The sequence below is a fragment of the Podarcis tiliguerta genome, assembly GCF_965153285.1.
Source record: "Podarcis tiliguerta genome assembly, chromosome: 11".
Lineage (NCBI taxonomy): Eukaryota > Metazoa > Chordata > Lepidosauria > Squamata > Lacertidae > Podarcis > Podarcis tiliguerta.
The window spans coordinates 27,745,322-27,761,068 of NC_139544.1; the positions used below are offsets into that span (position 1 = coordinate 27,745,322).

The following is a 15,747-nucleotide window of genomic DNA, read 5'->3' on the forward strand; positions in this document are numbered from 1 at the left end:
TTACTAGCGGGAAGGTAAACGGCGTTTCCGTGTGCGGCTCTGGCTTGCCAGAGCAGCGATGTCATGCTGGCCACGTGACCCGGAAGTGTCTCCGGACAGCGCTGGCCCCCGGCCTCTTGAGTGAGATGGGCGCACAACCCTAGAGTCTGTCGAGACTGGCCCGTATGGGCAGGGGTACCTTTACCTTTACCTTTAGGATGGAGATCAAGTGCTGTGTATTGCATGGAACTTCTGCTTTCCTCCCTTATCACCTTGCAAACCTAGGTGATAGCTTACAGGCAGAAGGTAGCAACAGGCACACCATTCTTGTCCCTTTTTAAACTGTATGACCTAATGGAGGCAATATGATGAAACTTTTGTTTATTTATTTCGTTTCTAAACTTGGTTTCCTAGGTCAACCGAAGTTACGTTGAGTCTCAAGGATCCACATTATGCTGACCAAGATCTTGGAACTATATTATTGTCTGTTTTGCTGACACCAAAAGAACAGCAACGGGAAGGGGTAAGTGTGGATTGAAACAAATTGTGTAGCTTCCCCCCTTTCCTAATGGGAAGTGTGTCACTTTCACAATGTTTCCATCAGTGAGCATTATTAAATGAAGCCATTTTCTTGTGGGTTTTTATATATTATTCCCCAGTAAATATTGAAAGGTACTGATCAGTTTTGGGATGCATTTGACTACCGATGCCTTGCTCTGGGTCAGCCCCTCCGTTTAATGATATTGGTACAGATGGGATTTTGATAGAATGCAAACATACAGTGGATTCACTCAGAATTTATTAAAGATAAAGAATTTTGGATCTAGTGCTGTGGTGTTCAAACTGCAACATTTCAGTCCTATTATAGTAAAATCTTACACAGTTATGAAAACTAGTCAGCTAATTGGTTCTGTGTAGAGCTTTGCTGCTGAAACAGGCATTTATTTGGAGTCGGTAATGTTGTTATTATGCCAGAACATTCCTGGACTAAGGGCATAAGTGTAGTCAGGAGCTAGAAGTTGATTATCGGTAAAAGCACCAAGAATAAATATATGAAATGTATTTCCAAGAGCACAATTTTAAGTCTAATGTAGCCAGTAAAGGCTTAACATTTTCTTAAAAGACAAATCAAATCAAAATCGCTTTTCATACATTGCCACTCTATACCTATGGTTTGGGAACCCAGTACCAAGTCAGTGCTATGATTTGTTTCTTCTTGCTTGGCAAAGGGAAGAGCAGATTAGCTGCAGTTTGAGCACTAGCATGCTGCTCTTTCATGGTAAGCCATAGTTTCTTTCAGACAGTGTCTTCTCTGATAAGCTTTATTGTAATGTGCAAAAGCTGCCTTAATGTGAATTAGCATGGGATTTCAACGTTCAAACTGTAAGTGTTGCTATTTGGGGTTGTGATGTTAAGTACTCAAATAAGTGTCTACAAATACATGATGATTCACTTTCTACCTCTGCAGATATAAAACCAAATTGTCCAAATTGCAGGTTATTTTATAGAGTTCAGTTTTACCAGATTGCCTAGAAATTCAAGAGAGCAACATTTCTTAGTGAATTTTTCTTTTACCCCTTGAAATGAATTGCTAGGTTTGTGTGCTGGAGTTTATGCAACCCCAACTCATCTTTTCAAAACTTGGCTACGTTTTTGTTGTTGCAGTATATTGGAATTGGAAATATGTAACATGGGAAAGCTTTCGTGAGATGTTTAGCATTCTGTCCTGCACTCTAAAATATTAGGTTTACTGTGACTGTCATTTGTGGACTGTAATAAATCTTTAAAATCTCTCTATATCGTGTAGTCAAACATTTTAAAATGGCAGCTTGAGAACAGTTTCAGGAGGCCCTGTTTTACACGTAGTATATTCCTAAATATGTCTACTCAGAATCACATTGAGCTTAATTGGGCTTAAAAGGGACGTGGGTGGCACTGTGGTCTAAACCACTGAGCCTCTTGGGCTTGCTGATTGAAAGGTTGGAAGCTCGAATCGGTGCACTGGGGTGAGCGCCCGTTACTCTGTCCCAGCTTCTGCCATTCTAGCAGTTCGAAAGCATACCAGTGCAAGTAGATAAATAGGTACCGCTGCAGCGGGAAGGTAAATGGTGTTTCCATGTGCTCTGGCTCTCGTTATGGTGTTCCATTGCACCAGAAGTGGTTTAGTTATTCAGGCCACATGACCCAGAAGGCTGTGGACAAACAACGGCTCTCTTGGCCTGAAGCGAGATGAGCACCACACCTCATAGTGTGGACTTTGACTGGACTTAACCATCTAGGGGTCCTTTACCTATTTACCTTTTACCTTAATTGGGCTTATTGCCAAGTAAGTTGGTATAAGAGTGTTGTCTTTAATATATGTGGGAGGAGAAGAAATTAAAATTTATTTGATGGGTGCAAAATGCTAGAAATTGATGCACGAGACCTAGCTAACTGGAAGGGTTTTGGTGCAGTTAGTTTGTTGTGTAGCATGATGAAATGTTTAAGCAGTGTTCTGTGAGTAAGTCAGTGTGGAAAGAAGGATTTATCATACAGCAATGATAAATTAAAAATAGATGCTGTATTACATAAGAACAGTTTAGAAAGCTTTCTAAGCTCTGTATTCCTTTTGATGACTATTAATTGAAACTCAAAACCAATAGTATGTTTTTTGAGGGGAAAGTATTTCTAAAGTAGACCTTAGTTAAACTTGGCAAATAACCTATTTTACTGTTTGTGCCATTACATACACTGAAATTTCCCTTTCTTTCTCGTCTCAGTCTTCCATGCAGCATCTTCATGTTCACAGGCTGCTCAGATATTCTATTGAGTTACTCTGTTTGAAATACCACATACATTGCATTTCACATAGGAGACACCTTATTTTCAAGAGGAAAGCTTGGTTTAGTAAAGATGGTAATCAGTAGCAAAGGAATGCACTTAAACACTGTAGGACAACATCCATCCTCTGGTTCAGAGGTTCCATACTATGGTTTATGAGGTTCTTTTGGGTGGTCTGTGACGTATCTGTAAAAAAAAAAAAAAAAAGATGGCTTGTATTTAATTTGAAAAGTTTTAAAGTCAGTTGGCTCAGTTGTTGATGTTAAGGCAGAGGGCCTTCTCGGTAGTGGCGCCCGCCCTGTGGAATGCCCTCCCACCAGATGTCAAGGTAATAACTACCTGATATTTAGAAGACATCTGGAGGCAGCCCTGTTTAGGGAAGTTTTTAATGTTTGATGCTTTATTGTGTTTTTAATATCCAATTGGGAGCCGCCCAGAGTGGCTAGGGTGGCCCGGCCAGATGGGAGGGGTATCCGTAATAAATAATAATAATAATAATAATAATAATAATTGCAACATACAGGCAAGGAGCATATTTGTTTTAACTGTTTTACTTTTATGTGGGCTTAGAAGCCATATATTTTAATTGGAGGACAGGCACATACTTTGCTGCCTCCATTGCATCCTCAGTGTACCATCCAGTGGAACCTTTCCAGGTACTGCAGGACCTCTTACAGTCTGGACCAAATGAGGTGGTAGCTCAATGTGACACGTTTGCAAAGCATTTTGAGGACAATGCATCCACCACAATCCTGACTCTGCTATTCAGCAGATGAATCTCAAGGGTTGTCCAGAGCACTCTCTAGTCCTGTTGCGTTGGATGAGTTTCAGTTAGTAAGGCTCAAGGATGTGGCCAAAGTGCTTGGATCAGTCAAGGTGACCGCTTGTGCTATGGATCCCTGCCCCTCTTGGCTGATAAAAACTAGTAGGGAGGGAATAGATAGCTGGGCCAGGGAGGTGATTAATGCCTCCTTGCCAACGGGGTGGTCCCTGCTTGTTTGAAGGAGGCTGTGGTAAAACTACTCCTCAGTAAACCCTCTCCGGATTCAGAAAATCTAAGTTAACTACTGGCCAGTTGCCAGTCTCTCCTTCTTGGGAAAGGTTCTTGAATGGGTGGCCATGGACCTAGATACAGGCACTCTTGGAGACAACTGATTTTCAAGATCCATTTCAATTGAGGTCACGCTCAATCTATAATCCTCTTATTTTAGAGTAAAACACGTTGGGCTGTTTGTTTCTGTAGAAGTACCACTGAATTATAAAATTGGTCTGTGGGAGGGAGTTGTAATGATTTTTAAAGGACTTAATTGGATGCAGAGCAGAATGAATGTGGAAAAAGATGTGCAAAGTTTATAGCATGGTTTCTTGTGATGTATAACTGGTTTAGTAAAACTTTGTGTTTGTTTTAGAACTAGCAAATCCTCAGTGGAGAGCTGAATGTAGATTTGGATCTAGTGTTTAAGGTACATACTTTGGCAATACCTACCTATAGTAAATTCTGGTCTGCAAAGAAAAACCTCATGTTGCTTAGTTTATTTAGGGTTCTACCAACCTATTGGCATTTGAGAGGTCAATATGTTATCTCTATAATTCTAGTATTTGTGCAATTTCTTTCCTAATTTTGTTTATCGTAACTTAGTTGCAGTAGCACTAGTTCCAATAATTCTCAATTGGATGTCTGGTTTTGCTTAAGTAGTATGAACACCAAGAAGATCCAAAAGGTACCTTTCTATTTGGATTGACTAATCTGTCCATTAAAAAATTGGTAAATTCCAGGGGGAATAAACTATTGTTTCTAATTAAGCAATGGAAGTAAAATAGGGAATAATGAACACACAATCTAAACTATTAAGGCTACTATCCTATGCACACTTACTTGGGAGTAAATCCTACTTAATTTAGCTGGAGTTACTTCTGAGTAGGTATGTATAGGATTGCACTGCAAATCTGGTAAGCAGGAAAAAAAAGATGTATTCACTGTATGTTATATATTGTTTATTGTTAACTAACATGTTTCTATATGTAAGAATAATGCATGGCATGCATTGTACTATTGCATGTACTGTTTATAGCTGTGTCTTGTTTTTGATTTGCTTATGCATACTTGTGTCTATTATGTGCATACTTTGCTAAAATGAGTGCATGAGTGGACTTTTTTTGTTTATGTGTTGGTTGTTTAGCAGAGTTCAGTGCAAAGATTTCATCACTGGAGAACTCGCAGATTAACAGTGAGTTCATTTGAGCAGCTTGCTGTCTTATCTTCTAGACCTATAATCTGCTTGATTAGCGTTAGAAGATATAAAATCCTCAGAAACATATGAGTGATACCTTAAATCCTGGGATATAACTAATTCAGCGCCACTGCATCTCTCAAACATTAAAGGGATTTCTCCCTTGAAAAGGGGAATTCAAAGCTGTTGCATAATTTTGGAAGGGGGAAAAAAGTGACACAATCCTTATTGAGAGGTGCCAGCCTTAAATCCAACACCTCTAAAATACATTTAATGTATTTATTTCTATACCATTTACAGGCTCCCAAAGTGGTTTGCATTAATATGTGGGTACAGGGCTGAATCCAAGGCAAGCATAATGGAACCTTTATTCCTTTTCACTCCTCTCTCCCCCCCCCCCTTGCATCATCTCCAGAACTGCTCCAGAAGGTTGGAGAAACCCCAAAAACAGATTTGGGGGCCATGCAGAGTGGGAGAGAGGGAAGAGGAAGTTGCATTGCACTCATAAAAGTGATTACTGCTTATGCACTGGATATAACCCAGTGCCCTGAAATGTATTGTTGCAAGCCACCCCAATCTCGTGAGTGGTGCAAGATTCCAGGTTTTCCAGCGCTTACCCAGAGTGTTGGTTTCTTTTTGGAATGAGGCACAGCAGAGACTCTGGAATTTTTAGGATATATGGTTTGTTTACACATATAAACAACCTGAGCATACAATGGTGGGATTCACAGCATTAAGGATCTTGTTTCTCCCATGGCCATAGCCTTGGATTCCAACAGACATCAAATATTGCTGTGTTTGTCTTCTACTTGCTCCTATTCTTCTAGGTCACATCACTGCAAAACTCTGTACTCCAAATTCTGGCTTTGTCTGTTGAGGGAGGAGGCCCCACCCATTTGCCCTCTCGTACCAAGCTCCTTAATGGCTCATCACCCCAGCTATCACCTCACCAGGAGGTTAGCCTGGCTATTCCAAGAAGTAGAAGACTTGATTAAATTCTAACACTTGCTGGATCCAGGGATTAGAAGGGTCTGGCACATAGCTTAACACCCGAAACTCATAACAGTATTACAAAAAGGAAGTGACCAGAATACCTGAGTATATGTTCCATTTAAAACAAAATGTTTTGGCTCTGAAGTTTCCTTGACTATTACTACAGCGTTTCTCTAATTATATTCAAGTAATCATCATATGTTTCTGTTGTTAAAATGCAAATTAATATTATCAAGGCTGAAATAGAATTAGATTTCTAGCTAGGCTACAGGCTTCATTATTCACCTGTATTATGGTTTGCAAACCTATCCAAGCCAATGACCATTACTTTAATCAGCTAAAGTGTCATCCTATGTGATGTACTTCCATTGATTTAACTAAGGACATTCTCTGTAATACGTACTAACCCTAATTGTCTACAGTGATTGCTCAAATTCAGTGCTTTAACTAATTTACTTTTCTGTAATTTTTTTGGCAAATAATATCTTGAACAATAAAAGAGAGAATAAAGCAACTCAGATGAAACCATTAAGAATTTGAAAACAATTTTTTTGTTTCCTCCAGCGTTTTTGCTTCCTAACAAACTTTTTAAATGTGTCCACATTTACAGAAGTGGTAGAATTTTGAATGTACTAACATTTTGCCCCCTGTTTACATGGAAGGTATTACCCTTAACTCCAGGTGTGTGTGTGTTTTTTTGTGGGGTGGTGGGTTTTTTGGGGGGGGGGCGGCAATCTAGTATCCAGAAGGAAGCACATTCTGCCAGTTTTCCTATGTACAAAATAAGGCCTCTTTTTATTCAGTCTCAGTCTGTTCTAAGTTCCCCGTGTTGAAAATTGATTAATTCCCACTCCAGCTGCCAGATAATCCCAAAACCTGCTTCACAGTCAACCCCCACAAAAAAAGCTTGTAACACAGCCTTCTCTCCAATGAGGAGCCACAGCTCAGGAGTATAGTTCATATTTTGCACATGTAAATTCCAGGTTCAATCCTGGCATCTCCATTTAAAAGGTTCTTAGATAGTAGAATGGGGAAAGGCCTCTTGTTTCAGATCTTGATCCGTCAGAGTACATAATTCAGAAGAGCTTGCATAGCAGGGCTCGGATTCTAAAGTATTTGTGCCACGAATTAAAAGGACAGGTTCTACTCACATTTTGTGGAGGTGCTTTTCATTCACGAAACCTTATGTTCTAAGCTTAGGTGTTAATTCGGGGGGGGAGGGGAATCATGCTTTTCTGCACTCTTTGCAGGACATCTAAGCAAGGTTATCAAATTTTTGTTCCCCTGCATTTTCTGTGTGGTTCTTCAGCCTTGTTTGAGATCAAAAAAATCCAGCAAGAACAATACAGCAGCATGATCTCTACTGTAGAGGTGGAGAGATATTAAAGGTAAAGGTAAAGGTACCCCTGCCCGAGGAGAGATATTAGAATGGCTCAAAATGACACACTCTGTGACTGGAAGGGCCTAATCTGTGAACATCTTTTTAATCAAACCCACTCATCTTCATTGCTGATGCATAACAATTAGCTACATTATTGTAATTGGAATAAGTGGCCTTCAGTCTAAAATCACTAATTTTAATAAAATCTAAAAATTGAGATAATTAGTTGAGTTCATTGACATTTGTACCTCTTTTTTTATTGATCCCAAACGTCTTCCTATTACTTTATCTTGTTTTTCTTTTTCATCATGAAATAATAGGAGGTTGGCATCTCTCTGAAATGTGCTGTAGTGTGAATGTTGCTTGTAGTTTGATTTCAGTCATATGTAGTTGTTTGGAATGTGTTTGGCATTTCTGTGTGTGCATTGCTCCTTTGGAAGACAACTGGCCTCCAGTGCAAATAAGTAAAAAGTTATTAAAATGCTCTATTTCATTTGCAGACAATGTTAATGAGGAAGAGTTGGAAAAGATCAAGTAAGGTAATTCTTAGTATGTGGTCTTTAGAAGAAATGTGGTGCTCTATATTGTGTCACTTGAATGGAAAGTTGTGACACATAGACTAGGTCCGCCAAACTCAGTTTATAATTTCGACAATGAGGCCTTTTTAAGTGAAAAGGATTTGTTATATAATGCAACACTATTGAACTTCCTTCATCATTGTAGAACACTGAAGTACATCTAACTAGGCAGTGGTCAGGGAAATCCATTTATATTAAGACCTGTTTCATATTTTGTGCTCATTTTTCTTAGTCAACACAACCTAAACTAGTGAATGCATTTTTCATCAGGTGGTAAGGAATTCCCAAAAAGTATGCAGTAGAAATGTAGGTTGAGATCAAATGGAGACCCAATTCTGCAAGCAGAATGAACTCTCAGTTGCATAATGCAGACCCCAAATCGTCTCTGGAGAGTTTGGTGACCTCCAAAGCACATTTGGAAAACTGAAAGGTTTGGAGGTAGGGAAAGAGGAAGGGGAATTTTGTGTGTCTAACACATCGCTTCCAGAATTCACGTTACCATTTTCCATAATGTGGTTTGTAGTATGAACAAGCTTTGAACAGGCAACTAAATATATTCACCTGAATAGGTCGGTGGTTTGGCCTTCTTGCCACTTCTTGCAAATGATACAAAACACACATGGTTTTATTTAGTTCTAACATTGTGCTGTGAGATATATACAAATTGATCAGTGGATTATAAACTATTAAGTAGTGTGTGCACCTGCACACACATTCATTCGGCCCTGCATCAAACTTTTCTCATGCTACTTGTTTTTTTAAATTCACTCTTGACATACCGGTAAATAATCTCATGCCATCCAGATGCATAAAATGAAGGCTAAGTTTTGTTACCAGTCCACAGACCTAATTTAGGAATAAAAATGGTGGTAGGCATGAGTCTTCATCCCTTCGTGGTGAAGAATATGAGGTTACGATGAAATGGGTCCTATGTCTGCAACCTCTGTTGCATATATTAGATATTTTGCACAACTAGGCAAGGATCCGCAAAGTGCATTATAGCTGCAGCTTCATCTTCGGTACTTGTTGCCAACGCCAAAATGTTGCATTTTTGTTGTGTCAATCTATATAGGGAATATTCCTCAATCTACTTTACTCTGAAGTTGCACGAACACTCGCATATAAGAGTTTGCGAGAGGTTAAACCAGGGATAGCCAACTGGTGCCCTCCAGATGTTGTTGGACTGCAGCTCCCATCAGGCTCAAGCAGCAAAGCCAGTTACCAGGAATGATGCTCTCCAGATGTCATTGTAGTCTTGCAACATCTGGAGGGAGGGACCACATTGGCTTCCCCAGATTAAATAATAGATTTGCTTACTTAAACCAGAAATCATGAACCTCAGATTTCTATTCATTTTTGGCTTTTAGAAACATTTTCTTGCAATTGCTGGTACACACTTGCAGGCCTGCTGCTTTTATTTTCATAAATGATCCCTTCTCACTACCACTTACAGAATTCTGTGGAGAAATGGCAGTATTAACTGGGCTTGTGCAATTCCACAATCATAGCAGCACCTGTTCCAATTACCATTGGTGCCAGTAGTGGTCAGCTCTGGGTTTATCCATGTGCAGCCTGGTCTTCAGAGACTCTCTTATGTACCTAACAACCGTCAGGAGGGATTATGGAGAGGGCAAATGCAACTGAGTCGCATTTGTGAGCCAAGCCTTAGAGTTGCTTCCTATTTTACCTTTTGCAAAAGAACATGCATTCTTCAATACTCAGAAATGTGCACAAAATGTGCAGAATGTGCAAAATGCACATGAGCTGGCTTTAAATTGTTTGGGACTGGAGTATCTGAAAGTCTGCCTCTTCCTATATGAATCTGTCTGTTGGTTATATGACACCCTGCTTTTTATCCCATTTAAAACGGTTTCCTGGTGAGGATATGAAATGGGGCAACGTCTGTGGCATTCCCTCCTGAAACGTTAAGACCAGTTTTGTTTTATCAGGCCTTTAATTATGATATATAAATTTTAATTCTTTCTCTGCCATTTCAATCACTGTTCTCTTGTTCATGTGAGATGACATAAGGTGGGAGTTGAGCTCCCCCTAGTGGTTGAATGCAAAATCACTGTTCGAAATTCAAATAAGCGTCTGGACTTCCATTCTGCCCAGAAAATAGTTCAGTTCTGCCTTCACCCAGTGGTTGTCATGCACTTTTTTGCAGCTTCGTGGCTCTGTTCTTTATTAATTGTATGTGTGTTAATCCTTCCACCCCACCCAGTTCCCTCTGTCTCCTTCCTGCTGGCTCCTGTTCTCCCCCCCCCTTAAGGTTTTTTTAAAACAGCAAGAAAGAGCCTTGTGTATTTGCTGCTTTGTTCCTCTACTCTGAAGACCAGTCTCAGTCTGGCCCCCAAACCCTCCACTGTCCTAGCTAGTCCTCACCATCCAACCTCCATCTCTCTTTTCAAGTCTCAAGTTTACCCCATTCCCACCCAAAACTGCGCTGTAGTTTTCAGCAACTGGCATTCAACTGACATTCAGCAACTGGCATACCACAGACAATTTTTATTTTTAATCTCTTCCCTTAAATAAGTGCCTTCTTTTAAGATGTATCTCATATATTAGGGCAGGGAACCTCTTTTGGCTCGTAGAAAATTAGAAATGCTGTCTACCTTAGTGCTGTGGACGACCACAGTGCTATGATCAGAGAAGTCTCTGCTTGCTGCCTTCTATTGTCAAAGAACTTACATCTGATCTTAGCACTGTGTTAGCGCTACATTGGAAATAATGCATCTCAGCACCTGACATCATATGATGTCAGATGAGTGGAGTTTGCCACATGGCCAAATTCAAAGGCTTAGTGGGCCTTATAAGACCTACAGGCTGGTAAAAGAATTGACAGCATTAACTGCTTGTTTAGATACAGACCTCAAAATAAAAAGATGCAATAAAGAGTTCCATGTTTACATGATGAGCTTAAAGTGGCGTAGATTGTGGTTTGTGGATCTATTAATCTACATTGTATTGTAGCTGTGAAAGTGAAGTATCTGATGAAGCAGGTGCGACAGCTGGCAAAGCTCAAAACATATTGGCAGGGTGTAGAGCAGGATGGCCCTCCAAATATTGTTATACTACAACTCCCATCATTCCTGAAAATTGGCCATGTTGGGTGGGCCTTATGGGAATCAGAGTCCATAACATCTGGAGGACCAGAGATTAACCACTTTTGTGTAGCGCCTCTATGGTTTGTAGCTTGAACAGTCTCTCATGCTGCAACTTACTCCTCAACTAAAAAAAATTACTCTACATTTGTCTATTCACTCTGGATTGGAGACTGTGGGGAGTGGGAAGAAGGTGCAGGGAGGAGGAAACCCTATTGTGCAGAGTGAAATTAGTATATCTAGTATATTTCATTCGTTTTGTGTGTAATCAGCTTTTGGGTTGGCAGATGTGAATTGACAGGTTGAAATGCCAGTAGAAGGGTTTTGGTTTTTGATTTTGGTTTTGGTTTTGCAAAAAACAACCCACCATGACCACTGTTAGGTTATCTCTTTCTGCATCATCATGTGGCCACCCAAGCTGTACTCATAATTCCTAATAGGAGTTTCACTTGGGACATTTTGACATGAAAAGAAACTACTGAAATATAAAAAGAGAATGTTTTAAGACCCAAATGGTGTCTAACCTTTAGAAATAATGCCACAGAACCAGGTATAACATCCCATCCCATGGAATATTCTTACCCCACCCTGCATGTGGTTTCAGGGACCAGCACCAGATCTCAGCAAACCCAGTGCTACTAGCCAGTCCACATCAGTCAGTGATTAGATAGATAGTCGCCCGGGATTGACTGGAATCAGTGTGGGTAGCCTTGGTTTAGATTAGTTTCCTTAGGTCAGGAAGAGAATCAGGGCTGAGGGCTGTTTGGTAGATATGATGGGAGAATGGCAAACTTGTTGAAAGGATTGCCATCTAGTTGCCTTCCTGCATGCTACATCGCTAACGAGACTGGGGAAGCTAGGCTCTAGAGAGAACATGGGAAACTCTTAATGGACAACCAAACAACCAAGCCTGTATGAGTTGGAGCTTTCTTTCTGGATCATAGCTGGTGGTAGCCCTTTCATCTCTCCCCTCCTCAGGAAAAGGGAAATTAGTGGCAGCCAGCTCTGCCTCTTAAGGGACTGTACTGTGTACAGTGATGTGGTAGCCAAAAGGGAAAATAAATCAATGTTATGTAATGAAACCATAGTCTGTATAGGGGTGTACATACATATAAGGTTATAATGCCCAGAAGAATGTGAATAATTTTGAACTGACCAGTGTGCTGGTGGTCTGAAAGCACGAAGTGCATGGGATCTAATCTTGAAAAGGCAACCGGGTATAGATTACCTGTGATAGGTATAGCCAACATGTTGCCCTCCAGGTGCTACTGGACCTCAACTCCTATTATCCCCTGCCAGCATGGCCAAGGGTCATGAATTATGGAAATTGTAGTCCAGCATCATCTAGAGAGCACCATGTTGGGTTTCCTCTGACCTATGATATAATTCATGGCTACATAAGCAGACAATGTACTGATGAGTTATGCCCTATCACTATAAAAATGATGATTACACTGTGCCAATTTTGCAGGGAAATCCAAGTTTAATATATATTTTAAATTTGTTCTTTGTAAGTTTTTGGGTATTCACTTATGCACTTTCTTTAAATAGCCATTCAGGTGGGAAGCAAATCACGGGGTTATGGTTTGCTTGTGCTCAAGCTAAATCAGAGTTCTCTCTATACCTAAAGTTTCAGACCCAGAGTATACGTCTGTCAGACCTGCACAGAAAAGCTCAGCTGTGGAGAGGGATAGTCAGTGTCACTTTGATTGAAGGTCGTGAACTCAAAGCCATGGATCCAAACGGGCTCAGTGATCCCTATGTGAAATTCCGACTGGGACACCAGAAGTACAAGAGTAAGGTAACTTTGTTGAACTGTTATTCCAAATGGTGGTGGTTTTAAATGTATTTGCAGCATTTTGAGTGTTAAACAGAGTCACTGAAGTCCAAGGATTCTTGTTCAATCAGCAATGTTGTAGTTGTAGTAGACCTAAATCTAGTTACTACATATACCTTAGGCAGGCCTAGCCAACATGAAGCTCTCCAAATACAATTGTCATCACCTGCAACCATTGACCATGTTAGTTCAGGCTGATGGGAACTGTAGTACACAAGATCTGCATGTTTTATATGTCTAATGGGGATTTCAAGTTTTTCTTTTTAAACCGCAGACACTTGGGCCTCTGTGTACTTATGTCTTGAGCTTCAAACTGGTTTGCCATGGATAGGATTCTGTAGTTCAAGAACCATATTCCTGAGCTACACCGGATGTATGCACCTAGCTTTATGGTTCTTGAACAGTGACCCTAGTTCTAAAAGGACATTTGGGTCTAGACTGGACAGGATCTAGAACAGTCAAACCTTGGTTGTCGAATGTAATCCATTCCGGAAGCCCGTTCAGCTTCTGAAATGTTCAACAACCGAGGTTAAGTGGTTGCAAGAGCTTCCTACACTCAAGCGGAACCTGCATTGGACATTCAGTTTCTGAAAAACGGTTGACAACCGGAGCATTTACTTCCAGGTTTTTGGCGTCCGGGAGGCGAAACGTTCAATAATGAAGGCGTTCAGGAGCCGGGGTTTGACTATGTATTACTTTAGTTATGCCCAAGAAAAATTTGTTTCTTGAAGTTTTGGGGAGCTAGACTGGGGATAGGTGGTCTTCTGATTATTGTTTATATGAAATAAGTTTTTTTAAAATATATATATATATATATAAATTTTTATGGATAAGCACTCTTTTGTTGAAAGCCTGTTTATGAATACTACAAACAAAAAAATCCTATGCTGAGAAAAGGAATTCTATGAAGGAAGGCATAGCATTTGTTACATTTTACCTGTATTCTTCAGGAAAGGTATGGTGTGGGAAGTCATGCTTGAGTCTATGCCTTTTAAAAGACTGGGCAAGAAACAATATAGAAACTCAGCAAACCAACTTCTTTTCCTATGCAAATGGTAAAAAGAACTGGTATATGCTGTAGCTAATCATTTTATCCTGTTACTTTTTAAAAGGTAGCTTTGCTGAATTTTTATCAGTAAGAAACTGACTTTATTAGCACACATCTAAGGGAACATTTTGGGGAACCTGAAAAAAATCTAAAATAAAGCATACTACATTTAATCTTTAGTGTACCTTATTTCCTACATAAACATTTGAAAATGTCTGATAAAGCTGTTGGTTTGCTGAACTATTTCTTAACTATACCAAAAGAATATTCTGTTGTTCCAGGAGGTACAAGTTTCCATAACCCCCTTTACTTTTTTTCCAGATTATGCCAAAAACTTTGAATCCTCAGTGGAGAGAACAGTTTGACTTGCATCTCTATGAGGAACGAGGTGGAATTATTGATATTACAGTGTGGGACAAAGATGCTGGCAAAAAGGATGATTTTATTGGCAGGTTTGTCTAATTACAAACAACTTGTATTCCAAGAATGAGAAATGATTATTTTATTTATTTGTTTGTTAAATTTCTATACTGCCCTTCATCTGGGCACCACGGGGCAATTTACAATACAAAAACACAAAAATGCATAACACAGTAACAAACAAAAACCAAAAAAGCTCCTCATACACAGCTTAACTATACTGACTCCAACTACAAAAGTTGAGGCTGCTGAACAGACTCTTGGGCTGGGGTGTTGCTTAGGGGTTTTTGTTGAGGGTCTGTTTTTTGCTGCTTTTATTGATATATATATATAGAGAGAGAGGGAGATAATCTTTTTAGATTTTATGATGGCGCTGTGGGTAAAACCTCAGCGCCTATGGTCGGCGGTTCAAATCCCCACGGCGGGGTGAGCTCCCGTCGTTCGGTCCCAGCTCCTGCCCACCTAGCAGTTCGAAAGCACTCTTAAGTGCAAGTAGATAAATAGGGACCGCTTACCAGCGGGAAGGTAAACAGCGTTTCCGTGTGCTGTGCTGGTGCTGGCTCTCCAGATGCAGCTTGTCACGCTAGCCACGTGACCCGGAAGTGTCTCCGGACAGCGCTGGCCCCCGGCCTCTTGAGTGAGATGGGCGCACAACCCTAGAGTCTGTCAAGACTGGCCTGTACGGGCAGGGGTACCTTTACCTTTACCTATGATTTATGTAGAAATTGTTTTAATTCGTTTGTTTACCTTTTGATCTTTTATTTATTGCTTATGACTACTTTTCTCCTCCTGAAGATGTCTCGCAAGGCAGCTGGTAAGGATTTCTCCTCAGGGTTTACTCTTAAAAGGCCACTTTGGTGCTGCAAACACAGCAAAAACGATACAGGAGGCAGCAGCAGTATGACTCATTTCATTATGTTTGTAATTATTTTTTCCCATGTTGTAGGCTGCCTTGAGATGCTTTTAACATGCAGCATACAAATAAAATTATGGATGTAAAAAGATCGTTTAATTAGAGAGGAAGTTTTGAATTGATACTGCAAACTGCCCTGTGATCCTTGGATGAAAGGCGGTATAGAAATGTAATAATTGATAATAGCAATGAATGATAATAATGACAGTGATTTCATATACACTTGTGCTACTTTTATGGGGGGGGGTACCCTAGAAATTATCTGTTGTTGACTTTTTCCATTTTATATGGGAAGAAATTTCCTTGACCAGTAGGTGGCAGATCACACCAACTGAAAGATGTCATTTTTCAAAACTCAGTTACAAAAGAATCAAGATGCAGGAAGTTCCACTGATGACATTTGAAGAGGGAAAGATGATTGGCTATTTTGTCATGACGACCAT

The 15,747-nt window shown here is 40.1% G+C and overlaps 1 protein-coding gene across 11 annotated transcripts in view; it reads left to right on the plus strand.

Moving 5' to 3' along the window:
- Positions 1-15,747, plus strand: part of MCTP1 (multiple C2 and transmembrane domain containing 1) — a 166,912-nt gene that overhangs the window by 55,483 nt on the left and 95,682 nt on the right. For 4 of the 11 annotated variants that reach the window (XM_083403796.1, XM_083403800.1, XM_083403804.1 and 1 more), the window contains exons 5-9: positions 394-502; positions 4,980-5,027; positions 7,905-7,943; positions 12,717-12,887; positions 14,293-14,423. In XM_083403796.1, coding sequence (XP_083259922.1) covers positions 394-502; positions 4,980-5,027; positions 7,905-7,943; positions 12,717-12,887; positions 14,293-14,423 — 498 coding nt within the window. The remainder of the gene's footprint in view (positions 1-393; positions 503-4,979; positions 5,028-7,904; positions 7,944-12,716; positions 12,888-14,292; positions 14,424-15,747) is intronic. The other 7 variants (XM_083403801.1, XM_083403803.1, XM_083403797.1 and 4 more) reach the window with 2 other exon arrangements.